A 26,018-nucleotide genomic window follows, 5' to 3' on the forward strand; every position below is an offset into this window, starting at 1 on the left:
CTAAAATAGTCTTTAAACTGGAGGCTAGGGCTGTGGATCAGGCTTGCTGGGTAAAGTACTTGCCTACTATTCAGGAGACCACCCTGGGTTTGATACCCAGCCCTACATACTCAGTGTTGTGATACTGCCCATGATAACTGCATCCAGGAGGTGGAGACTGGAGGCTAAGAAGTTCAAGGTCATCCTTAATTCTATAGAAATTTGAGGCGAGTCTCGGATACACAAAACCATGTCTTTTAAAAAAAAAAGAAAAAAAGGCAGGCAATGGGGATGAGAATTCAGCTTAAGATCTTACTGATGGGGGCTGGAGAGATGGCTCAGAGGTTAAGAGCACCGACTGCTCTTCCAAAGGTTCTGAGTTCAAATCCCAGCAACCACATGGTGACTCACAACCATCCGTAATGAGATCTGACACCCCCTTCAGGTGAGTCTGAAGACAGCTACTAAATAAATCAAAAAAAAAATCTTACTGATAAAATGCTTGCTAAACTCAATTCCCAGCACTGACAACAACCAACTCCAGATACAGAGAACTGACTGCATTATCAAAGTTACCCTAATCTCCAGCAGGACCAAACAAGCAGAAAGAGAAGTCACTGACTGCACAGCGACAGTGCTTTCCATTGAGTGTATATGGGCTTTGGAACAACATTTCCACATCACTTTTCTAGTTGTGCCAAAGGAGAAACCTGAAGGATGGGAACAGGGGATCCCGGACACACAGAGACCTAGGCAAGCCTGAGCGGGCTTGCAAAGCAGAGACTGGGGGATCTGTTTCTAGTGTATAACCTATAACAGGGCAAATGAGCCTGAGCACAGTCGCATAGGCCCTTAATCCCTGCCTTGGGAAGCAGAGAGGTAGACCTTCGTGACTAGAAGACCAGCCTGACCCATAAAGTTCCAAACCAGCTAGAACTGCGTGCTGATGAGGCCTCGTCTCAGCTAAGTTGGTACCAGGATGAAGTTGGGATGCAGAGGTAGAATGCTTGCTTAGTGTACACAAAGCTCGAGGTTGGAGTGTCAGCACTATAAGAGGTGAAAGGTGCATGTGTTATTATAACAAGTATCTACAACATCACAGAATGACAATTCCCTAGATGGAGAAACGGGATCACCTTAGGAGATTCTATGTGAGTCTCTGCCCTTAGGCCCCAGCTAGCTCCACTGGCTCAGCAGCAGACACTGCACGCAACTTTGTGAGGAAGCCAGGGCCTCACCCCCAAAGTCTGGCAACTCAGGCAGCCAGTGAAGAATGCAGGAGGCCCACAGGCTGCCTCGTTCCCTCTCATGAGAAGCAACCCCCTGGCTGACCTATTAACAGCCTGAGGCACCCCAACCCTGTCCCTGGGGGATCCTACCAGCTGCTCCCTCCCACTCGGGGACAAACACATCAAGACAGTTTTGCGAAGAGCTTTTTAGTAGCTAAATATGGCACCATGTGATTCCAGAGCAATATAAATTACAGTATGCAGAACACTGACTGTCTGAGGTAAAGCACACGTTCCTGCCTCATGTCCACCGTGAGGGAAAATGCTCATATACTTTAAAAAACATCTCCATCATATATATATGTAAAAAAATGTCCCCTAGAAAGGCCACCAGAGAGGGGCTGTGAGGCCCACCCTCTGCCATGTACAGAGTACCCACTGGAGCTGAGTAGTGTCCACCCCTACTGCTTGCCCAGAGCTCTGTCCAGGTTGCTCTTAATGGTGTCCAGGAAGTCTGTGGTGTTCAGGAAGTGCTCGTTCAGCTTCACACTGCCGAGAGAACATCAGGGGAGACTCAGGCCTCCTGGAGGCCATCAACCAAGCCATTCCCAGGCTCATTAGACCTCAGGCCACCAGGCCCAGGTCCAAGTTTGCTAGTAGCCCACTGCTAGAGGGTCACAATAAATTTGGCAGAAAGTTTAAAGTAACAAGCTACCGGGCACAGGCCTCATAAAAGAAGCTGGGGAAAGGTTTAAGGAGGAGAGCAGAGGAACTAAGCAACTGCCAGAGGGCACCAACTCAGACCTGGTCAAGGAAGGCTTGGCCTGAGCCATTTCTCAGGACTTGTCCTGCCCCAGACCCCAGGCAGCTCTACCCACTCATGAGAGAGACTCTTGGGGGGGGGGGGTTCCCCCTGGCTTCCTCCCACCTGCTGGGGTCTCAAGCCCTGTTTCCCAAAGCACACACTTGCTGAGGCCATGGATACAGCCAGCCAGGTCCTTGGTCATCGCTCCGCTCTCCACAGTCTGCACGCACACCTTCTCCAGCGTCTGTGCAAACCTGCGGGGGATGCGGCAGAGTGAGGCCCCGGCATGCTGGGCAGAACTGTGGGCTGCACCTGCTCAAGCCCTCCCCATGAGCTCACCTGATAAGGTCCTGGTTCCCATCCAGCTTCCCACGATGCTCCAGACCCCGTGTCCAGGCAAAGATGCTGGCAATAGGGTTGGTACTGGTGGGCCGGCCCTGGGGACAGGCCACAGGATCAGCTGAGCACCAGACACAGCTATCTACCTCCAGACCGGCAGACCGGGTTCATCCTCCCGGTCATCAGGGCCAGTGGGCTATGGACCTTGAAATGCACACATTTACCTTCTGGTGTTCTCGGTAATGGCGGGTGACTGTCCCATGAGCAGCCTCAGCCTCAATTGTCTTCCCATCAGGGCAGACCAGCACAGATGTCATCAGGCCGAGGGAGCCAAAGCCTGGCGGGGAGGGACAGATCTCTCCTCAGAGCCATGCTTCAGCTCAGAACCCTTCAGCTTAGACTCCACGCCACTGTCACCTCTGTGTGTTCCCTTTCCAGACCCCATAGCCTGAGGCGGTCAGTCTGAAGCCCCCTGGAAGGCCATTTCAGGAAGAAATAAGCCGCCATCAGCAATTTTGCAAGCCTCCCTGTTTCTGACACTGTTAGCCCCTTTATTTCAAATGTCCCCAAATCCAGACTTCAGCTGGAATGGGTCTGTTGTCAAGGACTCTGGAGAATCAAAAAACTCCCCCAGACCCACAAAGAATGTGAAGGCCAGAGAAGAGAAAATGTGGGGAACTTCCATAAGAAAAAGATCCAGCTTGCTTGTGTTCTGAGGTTTTCTTTTTTATTTGTTTGTTCGTTCGTTTGTTTGTTTGTTTGTTTTGTGTAGGGGATGGTGCACATGGGCCAGTGTTACATGTAGAGGTCAGAGGACAGCTTTGCAAGAGTGCTTTCTCCACCATGTAGATTCTGGGGATGAGACTCAAGCTGTCAATCTCCATGGCAAGTGCCTTTACCACTGAGCCATCTCAACGGCCCCTTTTTCTGTTTATTTTTATTTGGCCTGGAACTCACTATGTAACCCAAGCCGGCCTCAAATGATAGCAGTCTGCTTCCCTCAATCCCCTGAGTGCTGAGATTCCAAATGTGAGCCACCTGAGCTCAGCACCCTGCACGCCTGTCTCTGTCACAGCAGTCACAGGGTTGGAGACAGGCCGATCCCTTGGTACAAGACAAGACAGCTGATGGTGATCCCACCCAGCCAGCTAGTCTACCCTGTCTCAAAATAAGGCAGAGGGAAAACAAGACAGCGCGGCTGGTAAAGGTTCCTGCCACCAAGCCTGACAACCTGAGTTCAATCTCCAGGACCCACATGGTGCAAGGAGTCAACTCATGCAGGGTGCCCTCTGCCCTCCACACGAGTGCTGCACATGCGCACAGGCACAGATAAATAAAGGCCTGTACTTGTAGCTCAGTAGTAGTGCACTCACCTAGCTTTCATGAGGCCGTATATATAATCCCCAGTAGCGCTGGGTAGACAGAAAAAATAAATAATAAACACATAAAATTTTTTTAGAGAGGGTCTATTATGTAAGTCTGGCTGCCTTAAAACTGGCTATGTCCTCAAACACACAGAAATCCAACTGCCTCTCTTTATAATGCTACCATGCTTGGCCTTATATACTAAAGCCAATAATGTAGATTATTATTATACATTAATATAATAATGGAGCATAATAGAAGGCATCTGACATCAACTTCTGGCCTCCATAAGGGATCTCACACACACACTTCCAGAAGACTCTGAGTTCATGCCCACGCTCTTGGGTGTGTCTTACTTTCTTCCCCAGAGCCTCTCTTTCACGTAACCCTTGTGCTTACACAATCATACTGGAATCTTTTAATTAAAAAAAAAAATCGCTGGATAGTGATGCATGCTTTTAATCCCAGCACTCAGGAGGCAGAGGCAGGCGGCTCTCTGAGTTTGAGACCAGCCTGGTCTACAGAATGAGTTCCAGGATAGCCAGGGCTACACAGAGAAACCCTGTCTTGAAAAAACAACAACAAAAAAAGTCATTCCAGTCATGGAATTCCAACAGTTTCCCCCCTCCGGGAGCGGTACCTTGAGCCAGGATGTCAGACTGCACGTCTCCATCATAGTTTTTGCAAGCCCACACAAAGCCACCGGAAGACTTGAGCACCTGGGCCACCATGTCGTCGATGAGCCGATGTTCATACCAGATCTTATTCTTGTCGAAGTCAGTCTTATAGTGCCTGGGGGCAAAAGGGCTTGTCTCAGGGAGAGGGCAGGGGGTTGGCAGGTTAAAGACCCCTCCCTGAAACTCACAACTGAACCAAGCGCACACTAGGAAAGCAACCTCCCCAGGTGAAGTAGGAATGGCGCAAGGAAGCCGGGGGGCTGTGGTGCCCCCAGGAAGCATCAGAGGTTGTTACTTGTCAAAGATCTCCTGGAAGATGTCCTTGAAACGCCCGTCATAGGCCTTCAGAATGGTGTTCTTGGTGCTCAAGTAGAGCGGCCATTTCTTCTGGATAGAGTACTGGAAGCAGCTGTGCGCGAAGCCCGAAATGGACTGTGGGGAGAGCGGGCATAGCATGGCCCCCAGGCTGAAAACTGCCACTCTGCCATGGTCCCAGGGCCAGGGCCAGGGCCAGCAGCACCTCCATAAGACTCCTGGACTCCTGTTACCACGGAATGCTTGGCCAATCTTCTCCCACCAGACTTCTGGGAGCACAGACCCCTGCTGCCAACTTTACTTCGAACAGCTCTACCTAATAATTCCTAGACCTTATAGCTGGTACAGGCTTGTTTAAGCCGCCTACTGCTAGGTCTGATTGATCACCTGTCTCCAACTTATGCAATCAGAGCCCTTCCTCCCTGGCCATCAGTGATTGGCTCAAAGGCGGTCACATGACCCATCCTGGTCCAGGCAAGGAGGCGCTCTTTTCTGACCTCGTGGTCTCTTCTACCTCTTCCTGGCATGAGAATGAGGCCAACAGAAGCAAGGATAACAAACTAGGCAGAGATAGAGATAGAAATGGGCTGGAGAGGAGGATGGCCAGGGCCTTACCTCGTCGGTGTTGTACATCCCCATCCCAACGCCTCCGGCAGGGAAGTTATACACCTCCCACTCCTTGGCACTGCTGCCATCCTTTGGGGTGAAGACCAACTTGAACGTGCCAGCTCGATCTACCACAAAATCTGTGGCCTTGTACTGCAGAAAGGAGAGGCAGTTCAAGCCAAGGCTTCCTGTGGGGAGCATGAGTCCACAGACCGTGTCTCCCAAGCCTGGCCTACCTGGTCGCCATGGGCGTGCCTGCCAATGGTGATGGGCTTGGTCCAGCCAGGGACAAGGCGGGGGATGTTTTTGCAGATGATTGGCTCTCTGAAGACGGTTCCCCCAAGGATGTTCCGGATCGTTCCGTTAGGGCTCTTCCACATTTTCTTCAGCTTGAACTCTGTGAGAACAGAGGTACAATAGACCCACCACAGCCCTACCTCTCAAACCATACGGGGGCCCCAGAAGTCATCCCGGAGGAGGGAGAAGAGTCTAGACTCTAGAGCAGTAGTTCTCAACCTGGGGGTTGAACAATCCTTTCACAGGGGTCTCCTAAGATCATCAGAAAACACAGTTACTGACATTACGATCATAACAGTAGCAAAATAACGAAATAGCAACGAAAATAATTTTATGGTTGGGGATCCGCAACATGAGGAACTGTATTAAAGGGTCTCGGCAGTAGGAAGACTGAGAGCCATTGTCGCAGAGTTTAAATTCATGGCCTCTGGAACCTTGCATCTCTGACTGTGAGGCTTACACCATGCTTTAACCAGAGCTGTGAATTGAAATAACCAATAAAATGCCAACCATGCTGGGTTGTCAATAAATACGTTATCTGTAAAGTGCCCAGAATAGTACCTGGCTGCCGTTTTTACCAGGTCCACATGGAAGTTGCTTAGTGATGAGAAAGGGCAGCTTCCCTCCACCCTATCCTGCTCAAGACACTAAGACCTTGTCCATAAAAGAATGAGCTATAAACCCCAGCACTGCACCGGAGATGTAGCTCAGTGGCACAGTGCTTGCCAAGGCGATGAACTCAGGACTAAAACTGATCCCCCAGTGTGCTACAGGTCTGGAGCTGCCAGCGTGTCTTGGGTTTTCCTTTGTTACCGGCTCGCAGTGCTGGGGATTGAACCCAGGGCCTTATGCATGCTAGGCAAGGACTCTGTCCCTGAGCTGCACCCTCCGCTCTGAAGAGCAACTGGAAGGCGAGTCTCTAGCTTCCTCATGCTGCAGAAATTAGGAAGGAAACGTCCTAAAGCACAGTCATCTATTGTTTTTGAAGCTTGAGGACAATGTTATTAGTTTAAGAGAAAAAGAAGAGAGGCAAGCTGTAAATCTCAGCAGCTGCCAGGAGAAAGGAGATGGAGAGAGGAAGAGAAAAGGCCACACTGTGTGCAGTGGGGGTAATCAAGCAGCCACATGGCAAAAGAGTGGGAGTCTTCAGAAGATGCTGACGGTTCCAGGGAAAGCAAGTTTAGCCTTTAGCCAACATTACAGCATCACTGATGCCCACTGTCCTGCAGCTTCTGCCCAGCCTCTGGATACCAGCCCACCCAAAAGACCAAGAGGCCAGAAGGCCAGGCTGTTAAAGACCTTCACTACTATGAGAGCAGCAGAACTGTCTCCTTCCTCCCTGTAACTGCTGAGGCCTCTTGCTGCTGTAAGCCATACGGCATGGCAAGCATACCGTAACCTTCCTGCTTCTAGGAGACCTAAAGCCTGGCCTGGCCGTGGAAATGAGGCTGGTCCCTAATCTCACCTCCCCAAGGCACATCCTAGTGACGTCACAGGCCCTGCTGCATGCCAGGCTTTCTCAGAGACTGGGCTGACTCGTGGTCTCCATCATCAGCCTCGGAGAAGCGCAGCTCTGGACGCTTCCATCTCCCGGTCCCATAATGAGTGACATAGCCAATTGCTTCCCTCTGAGCATGATAGCCTGTGACCCTCCCATTCGCTGTGACCCCACCACACATCATACCTTCCACACGGGCCTCATCAGGGGTGATTGTGGCACACTTGACAGCCACACTGTACTTCTGGGTGGCCAGAGCAGAGTCAATGGTGACCTGGTCATTGGTCTGGTCACGGTTTGGAAGCCCAAGGTCAAAATACTTGAGCTGAACATCCACGTGAGGCAGGATGAGCTAGGGAAGAAGGCCAGAGTAAAGTGTCAAGCCAGACGACTGTCTTGGGCAGGGTGCCATGGACAGACAAGGTGACAGCCTGGAGCCACACAGTTAAGATTCCGTCTGTGACTGGAGAGATGGCTAGGCAGTTAAGTATGCTGCTCCTGCAGAGGGCCCAAGTTCAATTCCTAGAACCTACATTAGGTGACCACCTGTAACTTCAGCTCCACAGAATCTGCCTCCTCTGGAACGAACATTCATGTGCATACCCACACATAGGCACACACATGCACATAATAAAAAATAAAGCTTTGTTGTTGTTGTTGTTGTTGATGATGATGATGAGGGGGGTCTCACTGTGTAGTCTTGGTTGTCCTGGAACTCAGAGAGATCCACCCGCCTATGCCTCGTGAAGACATGCACCACCATGCCCACTACATGTATGTCTGTTTTGCTTGCATGTATGTCTGTGCATATGCATGCCTGGTGCCTGTGAATAGAGAAGAATGTATTAGACAGTTGTGATCCGCCATGTGGGTGCTGGGAATCAAACTTGGGTCTTCTGCAAGAACGAGTGCTGTGCCATCTCTCCAGCCCTGCTAAAATATTTAAAAAAAAAAAAAAAAAAAGCTAAGTGGTTGTGGCTTATACCTTTAATCCCAGCACTTGGGAGGCAGAGGCAGATGGATCTCTATGAGTGTGAGGACAGCCTGGTCTACAGAGTGAGTTCCAGGACAGCCAGAGCTACCCAGAGAAAGCCTGTCTCAAAAAAACAATCAAACAGAAAATCAAAACCAACCAACCCAACAAACAAACAAAAGCCCTGTCTCACAGCTAAGTTTGGTAACACATGCTGTAATTGCTGCACTCAGGAATCTGAAACAGAGGACCACTATGAGTTTGGGGCCAGCCTGAGCTACAGAGTAAAACTTTGGCAACAACAAAGAATGAAATTAAAGGAGGTAGAAGGGCTGGAGAAGTGGCTCAGGGGATATGAGCATTTGTTTTTCTTACAAAAGACCCAGGGTCTTCAGATCTCAGCACCCACATGATAACTCACACCCACCCGTAACTTCAGCTCCATGAAATCTAGCACCTTATTCTGACCTATGAGGGCACCAGGCACACATGTAGTGCACACACACACATGCAGACAAAATATTTATACACATAAAAGAAATCTGAAATAACTATATAGCTATATATATAAAACTAACTATATAACTAACTATATCAATATATATATATTGGGTCTTCAGCTATATATATATAGCTGAAGTGATGGCTCAGGACTTAGGAGCACTTTTGCAAAACCACGAGAGCGGTTTGGACTCCAGCATTCATATAGCAACCTGGGCATCTTGTATTCACTTGTAGCCCCAGATCTGGGGGAGAGACAGACAGGGGAACTGCTGGGGCTTGTTGGCTTCAGAGAAAACAAAAGCTCGGAATTCTGGGAGAGACAGACTCAGTGAACTATTGGAGAGTGACAGGTCACCAAACACCCTCTGTGCACATGCACACACGCACACACATTAATGGATTACGGTTATGTAATTATGTATGTATTTGGTGTGTGCGTCCGTGTAGATGTGCCTGTGCCACAGCTAGCACACGGAAAACAGAAGACAACTTGCAGTAATTTGTCCTTTCCTCTCTGTGTGGGTCTCAGGGATTGAACTTACATCCTCAGACTTGTCAGCAAGCACCTTTCCCTGCTGGGCCATCTTGCCTACCCCAATTCATCTCCTTTTTAGGTTTTGTTTTGATTTTTCGAGATAGGGTTTCTCTGTGTAGCCCTGGCTGTCCTGGAACTCACTCTGTAGACCAGTCACTCAGAGATGCACCTGCCTCTGCCTTCCGAGTGCTGGGCTTGACTCGGTAGCTCTTGAGATGAAGGCACTGACTGCCAAACCTGACACCTGGAGTCTAATACCAGGGTCTCACTTGGTAGGGAGGAACTGACAAGTCCTCTGACCTCCATGTGTGCACCACAGCACGCTCGTGCACACAAATGTGATAAAAAGCTTTGAAGAGAAAAAGAAACAGGATTTCAAAAGCCTGAACATTTCAGCACCAGCGAGAAACCCAGACTGCCGAGGACAGGCTCTGGCTGAAGACAAAGAACTAGCAACCGCTAATGTGGTTACTCGAGGGAGGAGGGGCAGAAAGGGAGAAACTGTCCACCAGGGACCCACAAGACCTGCCACCCACTGAAGGAGGGGTGCTACCTTCTCCTTGATGAACTGCCAGATGATCCGGGTCATCTCGTCACCGTCCATCTCCACTACCGGCTTCTCCACCTTGATCCTCTTCTCAGCATCTAGAATTGGGCACACAGCACATCACATCCCCGCCCTGGGGCAGCTCAGAGGAGCACATCACCTCCCCTCCCCGGGACAGTTCAGGGGAGCACATCACATCCCCGCCCCAGGGCAGCAGCAAGGGAGCCCTTTTCCTCCCTGACAGTTCAATACTTCATTAAGGAGGGAAGACTAAAAACAAGTGTGCTAGTGGTCCAGCAATTGCTTCCTCTCCTGCTTTCAGGACCTCCATTTCCACATGGAGGATGATCACATAGAGCTAACCCTGCTTAGGGGGCTGGATCCAGCCTGGCCAATCAGATCCTCTCCCCTTGGATGCTGAAGAGGCCAACAGAGAACCACAGCCAGATGGCCCGCTCACTCCAGTGCCAAGTCAGGGAAATCCGCAAACTCTCAACTTCTGCAAAGCTTGCTCTTCACTTTCCCACATAATCCTGTGTCCTTCCAACGCAGCCCTCTCACAGTCACTAAGCTTGACTGTTGTCTGCAAACTGGGAGTCCCCAAAGTTTGAAGCCAGGAGAGAAATGTGCAGATCCACAGTGAGAGTCCAGCTTGTGCCTGACAACAGTGCAAACCCACTTATTCCAGTCACCATGTATTGCAAAACAACCCCAAGGGAAGTGTCCCTGTGCCATTTGTTTATTTGTTGATTGGTTGTTTGCTTTTTATTGTTGGTGGTGATGGGTTTTGTTGTTTTGTTTTATTATGTTTTGTTTTGTTTTGTTGAGACATGCATACAAGTAGCACTGGCCCTTGAACTCCCTGTATAACAAAGGATGACCCTAAAAGGATCTTCCTGACTCTACCTACTTCATTCTGGGATTTCCTGCCAGTACTACCACACTAGCTTGTTTGCTTGTTTGTTCTTTATATATCATCTGCATGTGTCCCCCAGTATGGCCTGTTATTCACTCTATAGCCAGTCTAGCCTCAAACTCATAACCCTCCTGCCTTGGCTTCTCAAATACTAAGATTACAGGTGCATGCTACAATATTTAGTTCATTGATTCCATTTTATTATTTTTATACAATTACTTACACCCTGGAACTGGAGTTACAAACAGTTGTGAGCTGCCATGTGGATGCTGGGAATTGAACCCGGGTCTTCAACCAGTGCTCTTAACCACCAAGCCATCTCTCCAGCCCCTCATTGCTTCCACTTTAAATATGAGGGAGCTGGGGCTCAAGGAGATGAGCAGATTACTGCCCCAGGTTATGGGAACAAAAGGCCCAGAGGACTTGGACCTTCCTTACTTTGAACACAGGCGTTTGGCACCTGAGGAGGCACCTGAGTCTCAGAGCCAAGCAGGCTTACGTTAACTGGTCATTCTAGATAAGCATCAAAGCCCCGACATGGAGGCAAAATAGATCAACGAAAGGAAGTTGCTACCAAGACTGACAACTTGAGTTCAATCCTGAAACCCACAGAATGAAAGGAGAGAAAGAGAACCAACTTGTCCAAATTGCACTCTCTCTCTCTTCTCTTTCTCCTCTCTATCTCTTTCTCTCTCTCTCTCACACACACACACACACTTTTCACATTTATTTGTTTATGATATGAACATTTTGCCTGTACTGTATGTATGTATGCATGTATGTATGTATGTATGTATGTATGTATGTATGTATGTATGTGCACCACATGCATGCCGTATCTGAAGTCAGAAAAGGGCACTAGGTTGCCTGGAACTGCAGTTATAGAGAATTGTGACCTGCTAGTAGATGCTGGGAATCACACTCGGGCCTCTGTAAGAGCAGTATGTACTCCTAACTGATGATCATCTCTTCAGCTCCTTAAAAATATCTTTAAAGGGGGCTGGAGAGATGGCTCAGTGGTTAAGAGCACCGACTGTTCTTCCAAAGGTCCTGAGTTCAAATCCCAGCAACCACATAGTGGCTGACAACCATCTGTAATGAGTCTGACACCCTCTTCTGGTGCATCTGAAGACAGCTACAGTGTACTTAGATATAATAATAAATAAATCTAAATATATATATATCTTTAGAGAACCTCAACAAGGTAGCTTGGGGCAACTCAGTTGATAAAATGCCTTTTTAGCATACATGAAGCCTTGGGCTCAATCCTTAACATTCCACAAACTGACTGTGGTGGCAAATGCCAGAAATCCCAGCACTGAGGAGGAAGAGGAGGAGGAGGAGGAGGAGGAGGAAGAGGTAAATTCTAAGAAGTTCCAAGGTAAATTCAAGGCCAACCTGTGATACCTGAAAGTTTGTCTGGAAAGAAGGAAGAAAAGTCTAAAGGGCCTTAAACATATAATTTCCCTACAACACAGCCCAGCCAAGACTCACAATACTCTTGAAACCTCATACAAAGCGAGCAAACCAGCTCACTTCCCAAAGGCATGCAAATGACTATAGGAGACAGAAACAGAGAGAGACAGAGGACAGAGATAGAGACACACAGAGATAGATGGGAGAGAAGAGACAGACAGACAGACAGACAGACAGACAGACAGACAGACACTCTTAGAGACTATTTAAGGAGAGAAAAGAGAGCTGGGGAGTGCAGTTGATGTCAGAGGCAAGAAAGACAGGATCCAGATCCCAGGCTCAGTGCACCTTTGTCCTCCTGGGTCAGATGCCAAAGTCAAAAACACAGACACAAACTGGCCCCCTCCTGGGATCTAAAGGCAGCCATGGCTGGCTCCATTACCATACCCAAGATACCACTGGGATCTTCAACCCAAGCTACAGAATTTCACTTTAGGCTAGAGCTTAAGTGAGAAGGGCCCCGAGACAGTCTGCTGGACAGAATTTGCTGAGCTTCTAGAAGCTTCTACTGAGAACTAATCTAAGGACCGCTTGTCAGATTTTTTTTTTTAATTTAAACCTATGGCGGCGTAAGCCAGTTCTAAGGGTCTCAACCTCATCAACAGATAAATACAGCCTATGCCAGCAGCATGTGAGTGCCACACCCCTCCTGGAGGGTAGGGAGAGCACAGTCATGATCACATGAGTGTATTCACAGAATTAGAAAACACAGGGCCTATTTATTCACATGGCAACCTGGTGCTAACTAAGCTTTGTTGACACAGAGATATTAAGATGTGAAACCACTCAGGGAGGAAGGGGGAAGGGGGCAAGAAGGAGGATGAGACTGGAAAAACAGGTAACAGAGCAAGCAACACTGTTGTCAGACTCCAAGGATGCTAAAGATTCCCAGAGGAACTAGGGGCAGGGACCTGAGCCCACACCATCTAGGCCCCCTTGCTCTGCCCTTGAAATTGATGGGTTTTCAGCCAGATACTAAAGACTGAACCTGCAGCTTTGTATATTCACCCCAAACTCTCATTCACTAGACCACACCCCTAGGATGGTTTAAACAAGAATGGCTCCCCTAGGCTCATATATTTGAATACTTAGTCATCAGAGAGTGGCACTACTTGAGAAGGATGAGGAGGTGTGGCCTTGCTGGAGTGGGTGTGGCCTTCTTAGAGGAAGTATATCAATGGAGGTAGGTTTTGAGGTTTTAAAAGCCCACATCAAGTCTAATCTCTTTTTCTCAGCCTTCAATCAGGACAGGGAAGGCTGTTAGCTACTTCTCCTGTACCACACCTGCCTGCTGCCATGCTTCCCGCCATGATGATAATAGACCAAATCCCTAAAACTGTAAGCAAGCTCCAACTAAATGCTTTCACCTATAAGAGTTGCCTTGGTCATTATATCCCTTCACAGCAATAAACCAGTGACTAACACAACCTCCATCCTAAAAAGTCCTTTTCTTCCTTCTTTCTTGATGCTGTGGATTGAATTTAAGGCCTCACACACGTAAATAAGCAAGCCCTCTACCATCATCCAGGAGGTGGATTCTTGTTGCTGTTCAGTTTGGGTTTTAGTTTGGGAATAGGGTGACAGGGCCGCACTGTGCAGCCCATGTTGACCTTTAACTCTTTACCAGAAGAGTTCGAATGCAAATGTTTTGCTGTCTTTGCCTCCTGAACATGGCAATTACAGGCATCAATACCTCCATGCCTGAACATGGCAATTACAGGCATCAATACCTCCATGCCTGGTTCAGGTAGCTGTATTTCTTTAAAAATACCCATAAAGTGACTAATATTTAAAAAAAAATCAGGAGAGGGACTAGAGAGATGGCCAGGCCGCTGTTCAAGAGGGCCCCTGTTTGATTCCCACCCATCTGATGGCTCATAGTTGTCTGTAACACTAGTTCCAGGAGATCTGATGCCCTCTTCTGACCCGCTTTGAGCACCAGATACACACAGGTACACACATAAATATACATGCAGGTAAAACATTCATATACATAAAGCAATTTTTATTTAAATCACGAAGCCTAGACAGATGGCTCAGAAGGTAAGAGTACTTTCCTTCCACAGGACTTGAGTTCATTCCCAGTACCCAGATCAGGTAGCTCACAGCCTCCTCTACGAATTGGTATGTGCTCAATACCCCTATACACACATAATTCAAAATAAAATAAGTGAGGAGAGTGGGATTGGGAATGTAACTCAGCTGGTAGTGTGGTTGCCAAGTATTTACAAGGCCCTGAGTTCAGTCCTCAGCACTGTATAAACTGGGTTTGCAAGATCAGCAATTCCAGGTCACCCCTGACTACATGTAGAATTCACTTAGGTTCCAAGTGACCAACAAACAAGCCAAGGAGAGTTCACTTCTCATTCTTTTAGTTAAAATCAAGGGTAAAATATCAAGAGATAGAACTGAGTGTGATGCCGTAGTCATGTGACCTTGGCATTCAGGGGGCTGAGGCTAGAGGACTGCCTGGAGTTTGAGGCCAGCCCAGGAATGGAACTTAATAGTACTGCATTGGCACAGCCTGGGCAAAGCCCTGGGTTCCATCGCCAGCACTGGCAAAAGTAAACACAAAAGAGAACAAAAGCCAGCGTCACATTCAAAGCAGGAACAGGAAAACGATGCTCACACAGCCTGTTATCATTCACAACAAGCAAAAGGTGGTGTCTAGCAATGAGTGAATGATTGAATAAATAAAATGTAGTCTGTACGTCTGTGAAATACTATTCAGACTTAGAAGAGGAAAGAAAGGAAAAAGGAAATCCTGTCACATGTTTCAACACAGGTGAGCCCTAATGACAGTATATAACATAAAACATGACAGTTTTGCTGGGCATGGTGGCTCACGCCCTTAATCCCAGCTTGGTCTACAAAGCATTGTAGGACAGCCAGGGTTACACGGAGAAACCTTGACTCAAAAGAAACAAAGACAAATAGTGTAGGATTCTACTTACACAGGTGCCTAGAACAGTTAGTGGTTCTCAGCCTTCCTATTGCTGAGACCCTTTAACACAGTTCCTCATGCTGTGGTGGTCCCTACGGGTAAAATTATTTTCATCGCTACTTTATAACAGTAATTTTGCTACTGTTTTGAATTGTAATGTAAATACTTTTGGAGATAGAGGTTTACTAAACGGGGTCCCATTATTAAATCACAGAGAAGTGGAACCTTATCTGCCAGGGGCTAAGGGAGGCAGAACTAGGAAATTACTGTTTCGTAGCTACAGAGTTTCAGTTTTGCAAGATAAAAACGTTCTGAAGATGTCTGCGGCAATGGCTACAAAGTAACAACGCTGAACTCTACTGAAGAGAGGAGGTGGTGGAAGGCAGGAGGAAAGGTACCAATGATCAAGATACATTGTATGGATGTAGAAACTTGTTAAAGAATACATTTAAATATACCGTTAAAATAAAAAGAAAACGCCAAAGACTAGATAAAAGATATAGGGCCAGAGATATCCCAGCCTGAACACCTGATTGAACTACCTGGTGGAAAGAAAGAACCAACTCCTGCAAGTTGTGTGTGACAGGCATGCACACACACACACATGAGCAATGTAGGGAAAAAGATATTCTAAAAAAAAACCAAAAGTTGGCATGGCTAATATTTACACCAAAATAAAAATAGTAAGACTTTAAACCCACCCCACTCCATCTTAGATCACAGCCTGTTTTGAAGAATGAGTTACTCCGGACACTTGGAAGCAAGCAGAGCTGGGCTGACGAGGGCCTCCCTGGTCCAGGCCTGACCTGCACCCTCTAGAGCTCCCCAGGTCTCCGGGACTTGAGACCTTTTTCTGTTGTTTAGTTTTGCAAACAAACCATGCTCTGCCCATCTCAAAGAGACTAAGGGCTATCAACCAAACCACAAGAAATGGGCGGGGGCGGGGCGGGGGGGGGGGGGAGGGTAAAGTGAACCACAATAGAATCAGTAACATAAAAAAGCCAGACTCAGTAGGTGTCTGTCACACAGTGGAGAACCTGAAGAGAAAATGTCTCAAATAAGGAGGGAGTTGATGAAATCCAGGGTTGACCTCTGACCTCCAAAATGACACCACAGCTTGTGTATGCCCATGTCAGGAGGGAGAGGAAGAAGATAAGGGTCATGTGAACACTAGAAGCAGTACCCATGCCTTTCTGAAAACTTCCAAAGTGACAGCCAGCTTGAATCTCCCAAGGGCCTAGGTCCCATGACCACTGTTGTAAAAGATAAATAAATAAAACATGGCAGCTGAGATGACTTTGAAATAAAGACCTGACTGAACTTGATTCCCAACACCCACATCTGTCAGCTCATTACCATTTAGAAAATTCAGTGCCCTCTTCCAGCCTAGCCAGCACCAGCACATGCATACCACACACACACACACACACACACACACACACACACACACACACGTATGCACATAAACATTAATCTCTGTTGATTGGAGAGACGGCTCAACAGTTGGTTGCTCTTGCAGAGGACCTGGACCTGATTCCCAGGGAATCTGACTCCTTCCTCTGGCCTCCACAGACACCAGACGTGCATAATGCACATACAGGCAAGCACTCGTTCGTGTGTGTGTGTGTGTGTGTGTGCGCGCGCGCGCGCTCTTTCTCTGGCTGTCTTAGAAGTTGCTCTGTAGACCTTAAACTCACAGGGATCTGCCTACCTCTGCCTCCTGAGTGATGAAATTAAAGGTGTGCATCCATCAAAGAACAAAATTTTTAAATAAAATAAAATTAAATAAATAAAAATTTAAAAATTTTAAGTAAAAAATAGATTAAACATAAATCTGATTGCAATACACCTGTGAAACCCTATAGGACTTTCGTTTTCACTCAAAGTCCTCAAAAATGGCCTACAAGGAGGGCTAGAGAGGTAGCTCAGTCGTTAAGAGCACTGACTGCTCTTCCGAAGGTCCTGAGTTCAAATCCCAGATACCATATGGTGGCTCACAACCATCTGTAATGAGATCTGATGCCCTCTTCTGGTGTGTCTGAAAACAGCTACACTGTACTTACATATAATAAATAAATAAATCTTAAAAAAAAAAAAAAAAGGCCTACAAGTCGAGGGCACACCCCAGCATTGCAAAGACCGAGTGTGTGGACACGTTTATAATGCCAACATTTAGGAGGGTGGAGACAGAGGAATCAGAAACTCAAGGTTATCCTCAGCAACTAGGAAGTTCAAAGCTTAGCCTGGGGAACACGTGACCGTAAATGTAAGACCATGAACTGGAAGCTGAAACTGTCCACCACACGAATTATCACAGTGGGATTTCTTTTCTCTCTTTTCTTTTCTTTTCTTCTCTTTCTTTTCTTTTCTTTTTCTTTTTTCTTTTTTTGTTTTGTTTGGTTTGGTTGTTTGGTTGGTTTTTGTTTTCTAAGACAGGGTTTCCCTGGCTGTCCTTGAACTTACTCCATAGCACAGGCTGCACCACCCAGCCAGAGAGGCGTTTCTGTAAGATATGACACACTAACGGATGGCATCAGCAGTAGAAAAAAAAGCTGGTGCAGAAAGGAGCCCTCGGGTCCATTTGTCCACGCCCCTGTCCTACTGAGAAAAAATGCAAATGAAAACACAGATCTCACAGATTCCTCCCACCCCCATCTCCATAAGGAATATAAATATACTCCAATATCCACAGTGGACACCTAGAAAACGAAAACCTGCCCCTGCCCCAGACCTCAGTGCACAGTGCAAGCAGTCCAGACTCCTACAGGCCCCTCCCTCCTCTGGTATCTAAAGCATTAGCTTCCTCCCAGGCTCCAGCTTCACTCACTTGGGTCTTTCCTGTCAGCCCCATTCAAACCATCCCATACACCTTACACCCTTTGTTTCTTCTCCTTAGCTCTTTCAATATTTTCTACAGCTAGTACTCTGGTGTGCAAGTGCACTGTAGAGAACCTTTAGAGGTCAAAGGACAACTCCTTCCACCACATGGGTCCTGGGGATCAAACTGTCACCAGGCTTGGCAGTAAGTGCCTTTTCCACTGTGCATCTTTCTGACCCTATCCTTAGTCCATTTCTATGTGTCACATTGGCCAACTAACTCTTTAGGTGCCAGTCTCCTCCCTGTTAGAATTAAAACCCAAAGACAGAACTCTTCCCCGCTCCCATTCCCAGCTCCATCCGCTACATCTTGCATGGAATCTGACCCACAAAAGGAAGAAAACACGCTAACATCATAAAGGAAGGGTAAATGTATATCAGGGCTACCTGGACTCACTTCCTATTGTGATGCACGTGTTCCCTCCATTCCTGCTGTCCAGAGCCATTGCCATACATAAGCAGCATTCTCTCTCATGTGATGGGCATCATGCCCAGAACAGCTCACAGAATAGATGAGTATTTGTAATCTGGGCTGGAGGTGTGACTCAGTGATTGAAAGCACGCCTAGCTAGCATCTGTGAATCTCTGGGTGGGGGAGAGGGGTACACCCGGGTGTGACGATACATGCCTATAATACTACCTACTAAGAAGGTGGAGGCAGGGGGAATCACACGTTTTAAAGCTAGCCAGAACAATTTAGTAAGACCAGTTTAAAATAAAGTTTAGAAAGAGCTGGGGACTGCAAACTTATCAGCGAGCACTTGCTTGCCACATGTGAGACTCTGACACATTTTATACAGTAAAGACTCCAAAGCAAGCCACAGACCCTGACTCCATACAAGGAGCTGTGCCCAGAATCTAGCAAAGCAGATAAAGCGAGCCCATGAGGCCTCAGCTAAAGGTGAAAAACTTAGGGCAGCCAAGTCCTTCTATGGCAGTGGCTCTCAACCTTCCTAACGCTGTGACCCTTTAATACACTTCCTCATGTTGCATTGACCCCCAACCATTAGATTATTTGTTGCTACGTCATAACTGGAAGTTTGCCTACTATTTTGGATCATAATAGAAATATCTGATACCCAACCCCAAAGAGGTCACAACCCACAGGTTGGAAACCGCTGTTGTAGCTCTAACACAAGCCCCGAAACCAGTTCTGAGAGATGGGCATGGGCACCTGGAGTTTCCCAGCTATGGTCGAAACAAGGCTCACAGAAGAACAGATAAGAACTAATTCCTGGGTCTGCAAAACTTGACAAAGGGCCTGTGGGATGGTGGGCAAAGGGAAACGGAAAAGGCCCACTCCACAAGGTTGTCCTCTAATCTCTGTACATGTACTGTAGCAAGTACACACACACACACACCCCACCTATCTCTCTCACACATACAAAATAAATAATAAAGTTTTAAAAGTTTAAAAAGGCGAAGCAGTGGTGGCGCACGCCTTTAATCCCAGCACTTGGGAGGCAGAGGCAGGTAGATTTCTGAGTTCGAGGCCAGCCTGGTCTACAGAGTGAGTTCCAGGACAGCCAACACTATACAGAGAAACCCTGTCTCGAAAAACCAAAATAAATAAATGATTTTTTTTAAACCCTGATGATCAGCCACTGAATAATTTATTCTTGGATACTGGGACTATTTGTCCCCTGCAAGTATACAAGACTGGCAGGGTACCTTCCTGGTCTAGCCACCAAGAACGCCTCAAAATGGGGCTGGAGAGATGGCTCAGCAATTAAGAAGCACTTACTGTTCTTATAGAGGACTCAAGTTCAATTCCCAGCACCCACATGACAGCTCACAACCATCCATAAGTGTAGTTCCAGGGAAACCAATTCCCTCTTTTAGCCTCTGTGGGCAAATAGGGTCACAGGTGGCATACGTACAAACATAAATTCAGGGGAATTGATACAAGTTAAATAAAAATAAACGAGTCTTTAAGTATCTATCTAAAAAGTTAAGGTGAGGAAATGACAAAGTTTCTAACCAGGAGTAGAATAAAGGGAGTCTAAGTAAATGCTCTGTCCTCTGGAGAGGCCGAATCTCTTCCCAAGGTCCTAGAGGGGCCAGCAAGCGGCTGCTGGAAGTTGCAAGTGGGAACCAAGGGACAGCAAAGACATTGGATGTTGTTGGTTGGTTGGTTGGTTTGGTTTTAATCACCTCCCCACTTGGAGACCTTCAGAAAGGACCTTCCACTGGCTGCTTTTTAAAATGTGTATCCAGATTAGGGGTGGGGGTGTGTGGCTCATGCCTTTAATCCGAGCACTTGGGAGGCAGAAACAAGTGGATCTCGGAGCTTGGACCAGTCTGGTCTGCACAGCGAGTTCCAGGACAGCCAGGACAAAATGGAGACCCTGGCCTCAAAAAACCAAAATAAATAAACAAAATGAGTATCCAAATTCAGGATCCCAAAGTAGCCTTATTTTCTTGTTAGTGCAGTTTCTTAAGGTAGTTTTGTTAGTTAGTTAGTTAGTTAGTTAGTTAGTTAGTTAGTTAGTTTTGGTATTACCATTTTACCAGACTCCTCAAAAGAGAGAAAAGATGAAAAAGAGGAAAACCACTGAGTGCCTTTAACTTCTACCATATTTTGCTGCAAAGCTGCCATATGTGGGTCTTGAAGGCCTGAGGCACTTGATGGGGCTTCAGAGGTTAGAGGCAGATCCCAAGAACACAAAAACATGTATGTCCCTTTCTCCTTGGCAAAGGGGAGTGTCAAGGGCCCCGCCCTCTCCCTCCTCCTGGCCCCCAGCTTCGGTCAGCTGCTCCCACGGTGAGTTAACGATTACCACTCTAGCCAGAACAAACCCCATAGCCAAACCCACCCCCTCTTCCTCATTCCTCTGGCTAACCCCAAGGGGTTTTGAGCCAGGTCAGGATAGAATTTCCGTGGCAACAGGCATCAAAAGAGGCCACCAAGTGCTCTACATTGTTCCGTGCCTTTTGTAGCAAGGCGCTGAGTAGCAAGGGTATGAAAGATGCCCACATGCCAGGTTGGGCAATCTGTTAGTAATGGAGACTCTAAAACCCTGATTATTTTGTCCGGAGTTGCGCCTTCACGTCTAAGAAGTAAGCTGAAGGCAACGCAGAGATCTCATGGGAACGACTGACTGCAGAAAAATGACAATATGCGTGCAGTGCCAGGTCTCCACAGCTTGTATGCCAGGCAGGACCCACTCACATGCAGCAGCTCGTGGTTGGCCCAGCAAGGGGCCAGGAGAGGGCCCAGACTGAGCGTCCTGCGCAGCGAAGGGTGGGGGAGTGGCAGAGAAACAAAAGCGGGAAAAATGGAAGGACATTCCTCCAGCTGTCGAGTAAAGGTTCCAAAAATAGCTGACGTGGGCCTGTTGGAGAGGAGGGACCAGAGTACGCAGGGATTGGAGAGAAGGGGAAGTGGAGGCCTCTCCTCCTCGCCTTTGTCTGAGCCGGGAGCGCGAGGTGACCCTCCTCTGCCTAGGGCTGCAGCAGGCCGCTCCAGCCCCTCTTGGTCGCTTGTCCCCTCCAAAGGCCCAAGGCAGTCATGATACCCCACCCTGGGTCCAGGTACCTCTGGAAATGCTCCCCCGGAATACCTGGAGAACCCCAGCCCTGATAGGACCCAGCAATCCCGCCCCAGGCCACCAGCTGCCACTATCCCCTGGGTCCCCACCCCTGCGCCTGCAGCGGCCCAGGCGCGCGGGGCGCGGGAGCTCGGTGTAAGGCCACCTCCCGGCCCTTTGTAACCCGCACGCCGCTGTTCCCCGACCGCCGGCGTGTCGCGAGTGGCACTCCAGGGTCCCCCTCCCGGGACGTCGCCACGTCGCAGCGCTGCACGCGAGCCCGCCCCCCGGTGCGACACTCACAGTGGCGCCGCGGCTGCTCCGGCCAGCTGGGGACAGTCAGTGCTGCCGGTGCCCAGGTCCGCGCTGAGCCCGAGGCTCTGCAGAGCGAGCTCACAGCCCGCAGGTAGCCGGCCATCCCGAGCACGCGAGGTCCGAGCACGCCGCTGCACCGGGCTGTGCGGTGGGGACTCTAGGCTGGCCCTGGTGGCTGGGACCCAACCGGGGCGGAGCTGCAGAACCTGCCGCCCCATTGGGTCTCACCCGGGAGAAGGCGGGTCCACGCCAGGGCAGGAGCCTGCTCGACACCCTTGGGCCTGTTCCAGAGCTCAGGCGGCCCCAGTGCTGAGCCCGCGCTTTCTGGGAGCCTCCATATATCCTCAAAGCATCAGGTACCGGGGAGACCCATCGGGCCGCGGGGGCTCACGGCTGCAAGACTCCCCGCTTCCGTTAGAATGTCAGCTGCAGACACGTCGCCTTAGTCCCCTGCGTCCTTTGCGTTTAGCTGACCGACGGACCTGAGGCGCTTTCATCAAGACAATGACAAGCTTTGCCGTCTTGAACCTAGACCATGGCAACTTGGGTCTCCCCCAGGTAGCGTCCAGTTGGGTGGACTAACCAGGATCGAGAGTTGAAATGCCAAGTACGGTGGAGGCAAGAGGATGAGAAGTTAGGCTACATACCAAGTTCTAGACCAGCCTGGGCTATATGAGACGCTGCGGGGCGGGGCGGGGGGGGGGGCGGCTGGAAATCCTCCTTCTGCTCCTGACTAGGCCAAACTCCTAGCCCCAAAGTCCTTCATCATGGCCGACTCTGTCTCTTCTGGACATAAGAGTGCCTGCCAGGAGACTTCTGTGACATTTGTGTGTAAAGGTTTGAGGTATGTTCATCCTTCAATAGTACAACCACTGCCCAAGTTAATTATATTCTATGCTAGTAGTTATGTAGCCCTGAAGGAAAGCCCATGTCTCCTATATCCTAGGCAAAGGTCCATCCACAACCCAGCCCAACAGCTCCTAGTTTACCTGTTTGCGTGGGGAAACAAACAGAAACATACAAGCTAAATCCATCACTGTTCATTTTCTTGAAGTAGGGGTCACTGAAGTCTGGGTTTTGTGTATCAAATATCACAAATCCACCCCAGCTCTCCCAGTCACACCAACTCACTCCAGATGAGAGCAACCTTTCTGCCCTGTGCTCCCAGCTTCCCAACCCAGCTTCACAGTGTTGTCAGGTGGAGCTATGCCAGGAAAGTGGCCTTGAACTGCCAACATCAAAGCTTCCCTCCTGGAGTCTCAATCCATCCGAGTCACAGATTTGGTTCTGGGATCCAGTACAGAGAGTATATGCAAAGGAGAGACATCTGGGTCCCTCCAGGGACTGAGGAAAGGAATAGGAAAGTCTGGCCTGGGGCAGCATGTTCCAGAACAGTCTGAGAGCCCTTCTACGAGATTCCCAGTTCTCTTGTGTAAACACCGGTAAAGACCACAGAGGTTGTTGACTTGGGCTTTCATGCCATCCTGGAAATACCAGACCCCTGGACTCCAGGATCCACACGTGCAAGGTCGGAGAACAGACTTCCTATGCATCTTTCTAGACCAGTTAGAGTATGGATGAAGGTCAGCTACCTGCACTGCCTCTGTGATTGCTGCTGAAGCACAAGGGGCTTCTACATAGCAGACTCCGTCTCAGAGTTCTGCCAAGTCACTACCCAGCCTCAGTGTCTGCGGGCGGACCAAGGCAGAAGTCTTCATGTTTCTAGAACCATCCCAGGCAAACCTTCTAAGTGCAGCATCAGTTAGAACCAGTTGAGACAAGGTCACTTTCTTCTTCCTTTTCTTCCTCTTCTGCTTCTTGTCGCTCTGAGACAGGGTTTCTTCTCTGTAGAATCCTGGTTATCCTGGAACTTGGTATATAGATCAGGCTGGCCTCAAACTCAGAGATCTATCTAATTCTGCCTCCCCAGTGCTGAGATTAAAGGCAAGGGCCACCACTGTGCAGCTGGCAAGGTCACTTTTTAAACTGCCCAGCTTGTTGCCTGCTCCTAGGAGTGACTAGATCACTCCTAGTGATCTGTGAGGCAGCTGGGTTTAGCAGAGCTCAGAGTGGAAAGGACACCATTTCAAGTCATATGGCCAGGATGTAGTTCAAACCAAATTATCTGGCTGACACCCCAATATTTGCTTAAGGGGAGAAGAGAGAAACTAGGGACTCTGTTTTTCTTGTTGGGCACTCCTGGCCATGGTAATTTCTAAAAATTATTAATTTATGTGTATAGTTGTTTTGCCTGCATGTGTGTCTGTGTACCACATGCATATATGATTGGTAGTCTCAAAGCCAGAAGACAATGCAGATCTGGAGTTACAGACAGTTGTGAGCTGCCATATTGGTCTGGGAATTGAACCCAGGTCCTCTGGAAGAGTTAGCTCTTAACCTCCAAGCCATCTCTCCAGCCCCACACAGACATTTTAGACCCTGAAAGTTTTTCCGTGATGATGATGATTGTCTTAGTTAGATTTTTACTGCTGTGATCAGACGTCATGACCAAGGCAACTCTTATTAGGATATTTAATTGGGACTGGCTTACAGGTTCAGAGGTTCAATCCATTATCATCAAGGTGGAAACATGGAAATGTCCAGGCAGGCACGGAGCTGGAGGTGCTGAGAGTTCTACATGTTTATCTGAAGGCCACTAGGAGAAGACTGACATCCTCAGGCAGCTAGAAGGAAGCTCTCAGAGCCCACACTCGCAGTGACACACTTCCTTCAACAAAGCCATACCTACTCCAACAAGGCCATACCTGCAAACAGTGCCACTCCCTTAGCCAAATATATTCAAACAACCACATGATGTTTAAAGAAAATTGGGTTGGAATCTGCAATTTGAGGTTAATGAATTGGAATGCTGGGCATATGTGTATGTGTGTGCATTCATGCATGTGTGTACTCATACCTGTGTGTGAGCGGTGGAGAATGCATGCTACATCATGAGTGAAGCGATCAGAAGGCAGCCTTGCATGTTGTCCCCCTGCTACCTTGTCTGAGGCAGGGTGTCTTTATTGTTTGCCTCTGCTGACAGGCATTCTCCTGCCTCTGCCTCCCATCTCATCACAGACACCCTGTAGTTACAGATGTGCACTGGCCTTAGGTAGGTTCTACAGAGTCAGCACAGGTCCCCACATTTGCATGGCCAGCCCGCTACCTGTTGAGTCATTTCCTTGGCCCCATATTTTATTTTTGTTTGTTTTTCAAGACAGGGTTTCTCTCTGTAGCTCACTCTGTAGCCTAGGCTGGCCTCTAACTCACAGCGATCCATCTGTCTCTACCTCCTGAGTGCTGGCATTAAAGGCATGTACCACCACACCCAGCTAGCCCCACATTTTAAAAGTTAAACTCCATTTCACAATTGAATCTATGCTATATACAAGTTCTTGGAGGAAGGACAAAAATTACTCTATCTCCACAATCCTATGTACAGGTGCAGTCGTCACAGACCCAGGGACAAGAAGGGAATCCCAAGAGGAGCTTCTTTTATTATTATTACTACATTTTATTATTGTTATTTGCTGTTGTTTTTAAATAAGCTCTTACATAGCCAGGCTGGCCTCAGACTTACTATGTATTGGAGAATGATCTTGAACTCCTTTTTTTTTTTTTTTTTTTTTTTCTGAGACAGGGTTTCTCTGTAGCCCTGGCTGTCTTGGAACTCACTTTGTAGACCAGGCTAGCCTCGAACTCAGAAATCTGCCTGCCTCTGCCTCCCAAGTGTTGGGACTAAAGGCATACGTCACCACCGCCCAGCTGACCTTGAACTCCTGATCCTCCTGCCTCCACTTCCCAAGCTGAGATTACCCTACTTCCATGAGGAGTTTTGATGGCGCATGGGACACTCAGCATGGAGAAGGTCCTCTGAGATGGAGGAGCTTCCCTGGTAAGTGTGTATGTGGATGGAAGACCCGCCAAGAGTGTGACAAAGTGGGTGTCTCAAGCTCTGTCCAGCCTACACTACATGTGTTCTGTGGTGTGCTTGTAAGCAGACTATAGAGATGTGTTGGGAGGCAGGGGTTCACACCTGGAAGTGAGATCAGAGTCCCTGGTCCAAAGACTGGACCGACATGAGTCCTGGAAGACTTCCAAAAAAAGGTAGGACCACAGAGGTAGTGCAGCAGCTGCCTGAATGCAAGCCAGGCAGGAGAGGAGTCAGGGTGAGTCAGACCTCCCCCTGGAAGGCTGAAGAACGCCATTATTAGAAAGTGGAAAACAGGAGGCGAGTGTTGATAGCTGAGGGAGCTATTTATGGTGATCTCCACAGCTTGTCCTGTGCCTG

At 48.4% G+C, this 26,018-nt stretch overlaps 1 protein-coding gene across 3 annotated transcripts; it reads right to left on the reverse strand.

The window, feature by feature from the left end:
- Positions 1 to 1,398: 1,398 nt before the first annotated feature.
- On the reverse strand, positions 1,399 to 25,162 carry Idh2 (isocitrate dehydrogenase 2 (NADP+), mitochondrial). 3 transcript variants are annotated; one of them, NM_173011.2, is made up of 11 exons: positions 21,716 to 21,904; positions 9,676 to 9,767; positions 7,297 to 7,462; positions 5,552 to 5,712; positions 5,325 to 5,468; positions 4,690 to 4,826; positions 4,358 to 4,509; positions 2,577 to 2,689; positions 2,353 to 2,450; positions 2,175 to 2,267; positions 1,400 to 1,757 (listed from the first exon to the last, which is right to left on the reverse strand). In NM_173011.2, the coding sequence occupies exons 1-11, from the start codon at positions 21,828 to 21,830 to the stop codon at positions 1,670 to 1,672; spliced, it is 1,359 nt and encodes a 452-aa protein (NP_766599.2). In that variant the 5' UTR covers positions 21,831 to 21,904; the 3' UTR covers positions 1,400 to 1,669. The 3 variants fall into 3 exon arrangements, 2 of the variants coding, with proteins under 2 accessions (NP_766599.2, XP_006540974.1); XR_003946485.1 differs by lacking the exon at positions 4,690 to 4,826 and having other exon boundaries at positions 1,399 to 1,757; positions 21,716 to 25,162; XM_006540911.4 differs by lacking the exons at positions 1,400 to 1,757; positions 2,175 to 2,267; positions 2,353 to 2,450; positions 2,577 to 2,689 and adding an exon at positions 3,170 to 3,764 and having other exon boundaries at positions 21,716 to 25,162.
- Positions 25,163 to 26,018: the final 856 nt, after the last annotated feature.

The sequence above is a fragment of the Mus musculus genome, chromosome 7 (assembly GCF_000001635.26).
Source record: "Mus musculus strain C57BL/6J chromosome 7, GRCm38.p6 C57BL/6J".
In the NCBI taxonomy this organism is placed as follows: domain Eukaryota; kingdom Metazoa; phylum Chordata; class Mammalia; order Rodentia; family Muridae; genus Mus; species Mus musculus.

What these genes read in the sequence shown, in the direction of transcription:
- Idh2 (NM_173011.2), bottom strand. Translation starts at nt 21,830, where the DNA reads ATGGCCGGCTACCTGCGGGCTGTGAGCTCGCTCTGCAGAGCCTCGGGC. An exon ending in TGATGAGGCCCGTGTGGAAG is followed by an intron (nt 5,713 to 7,296) that starts GTATGATGTGTG and finishes CTGTTCTCACAG; the next exon opens with AGTTCAAGCTGAAGAAAATG. An exon ending in GGGAACCAGGACCTTATCAG is followed by an intron (nt 2,268 to 2,352) that starts GTGAGCTCATGG and finishes CATCCCCCGCAG; the next exon opens with GTTTGCACAGACGCTGGAGA.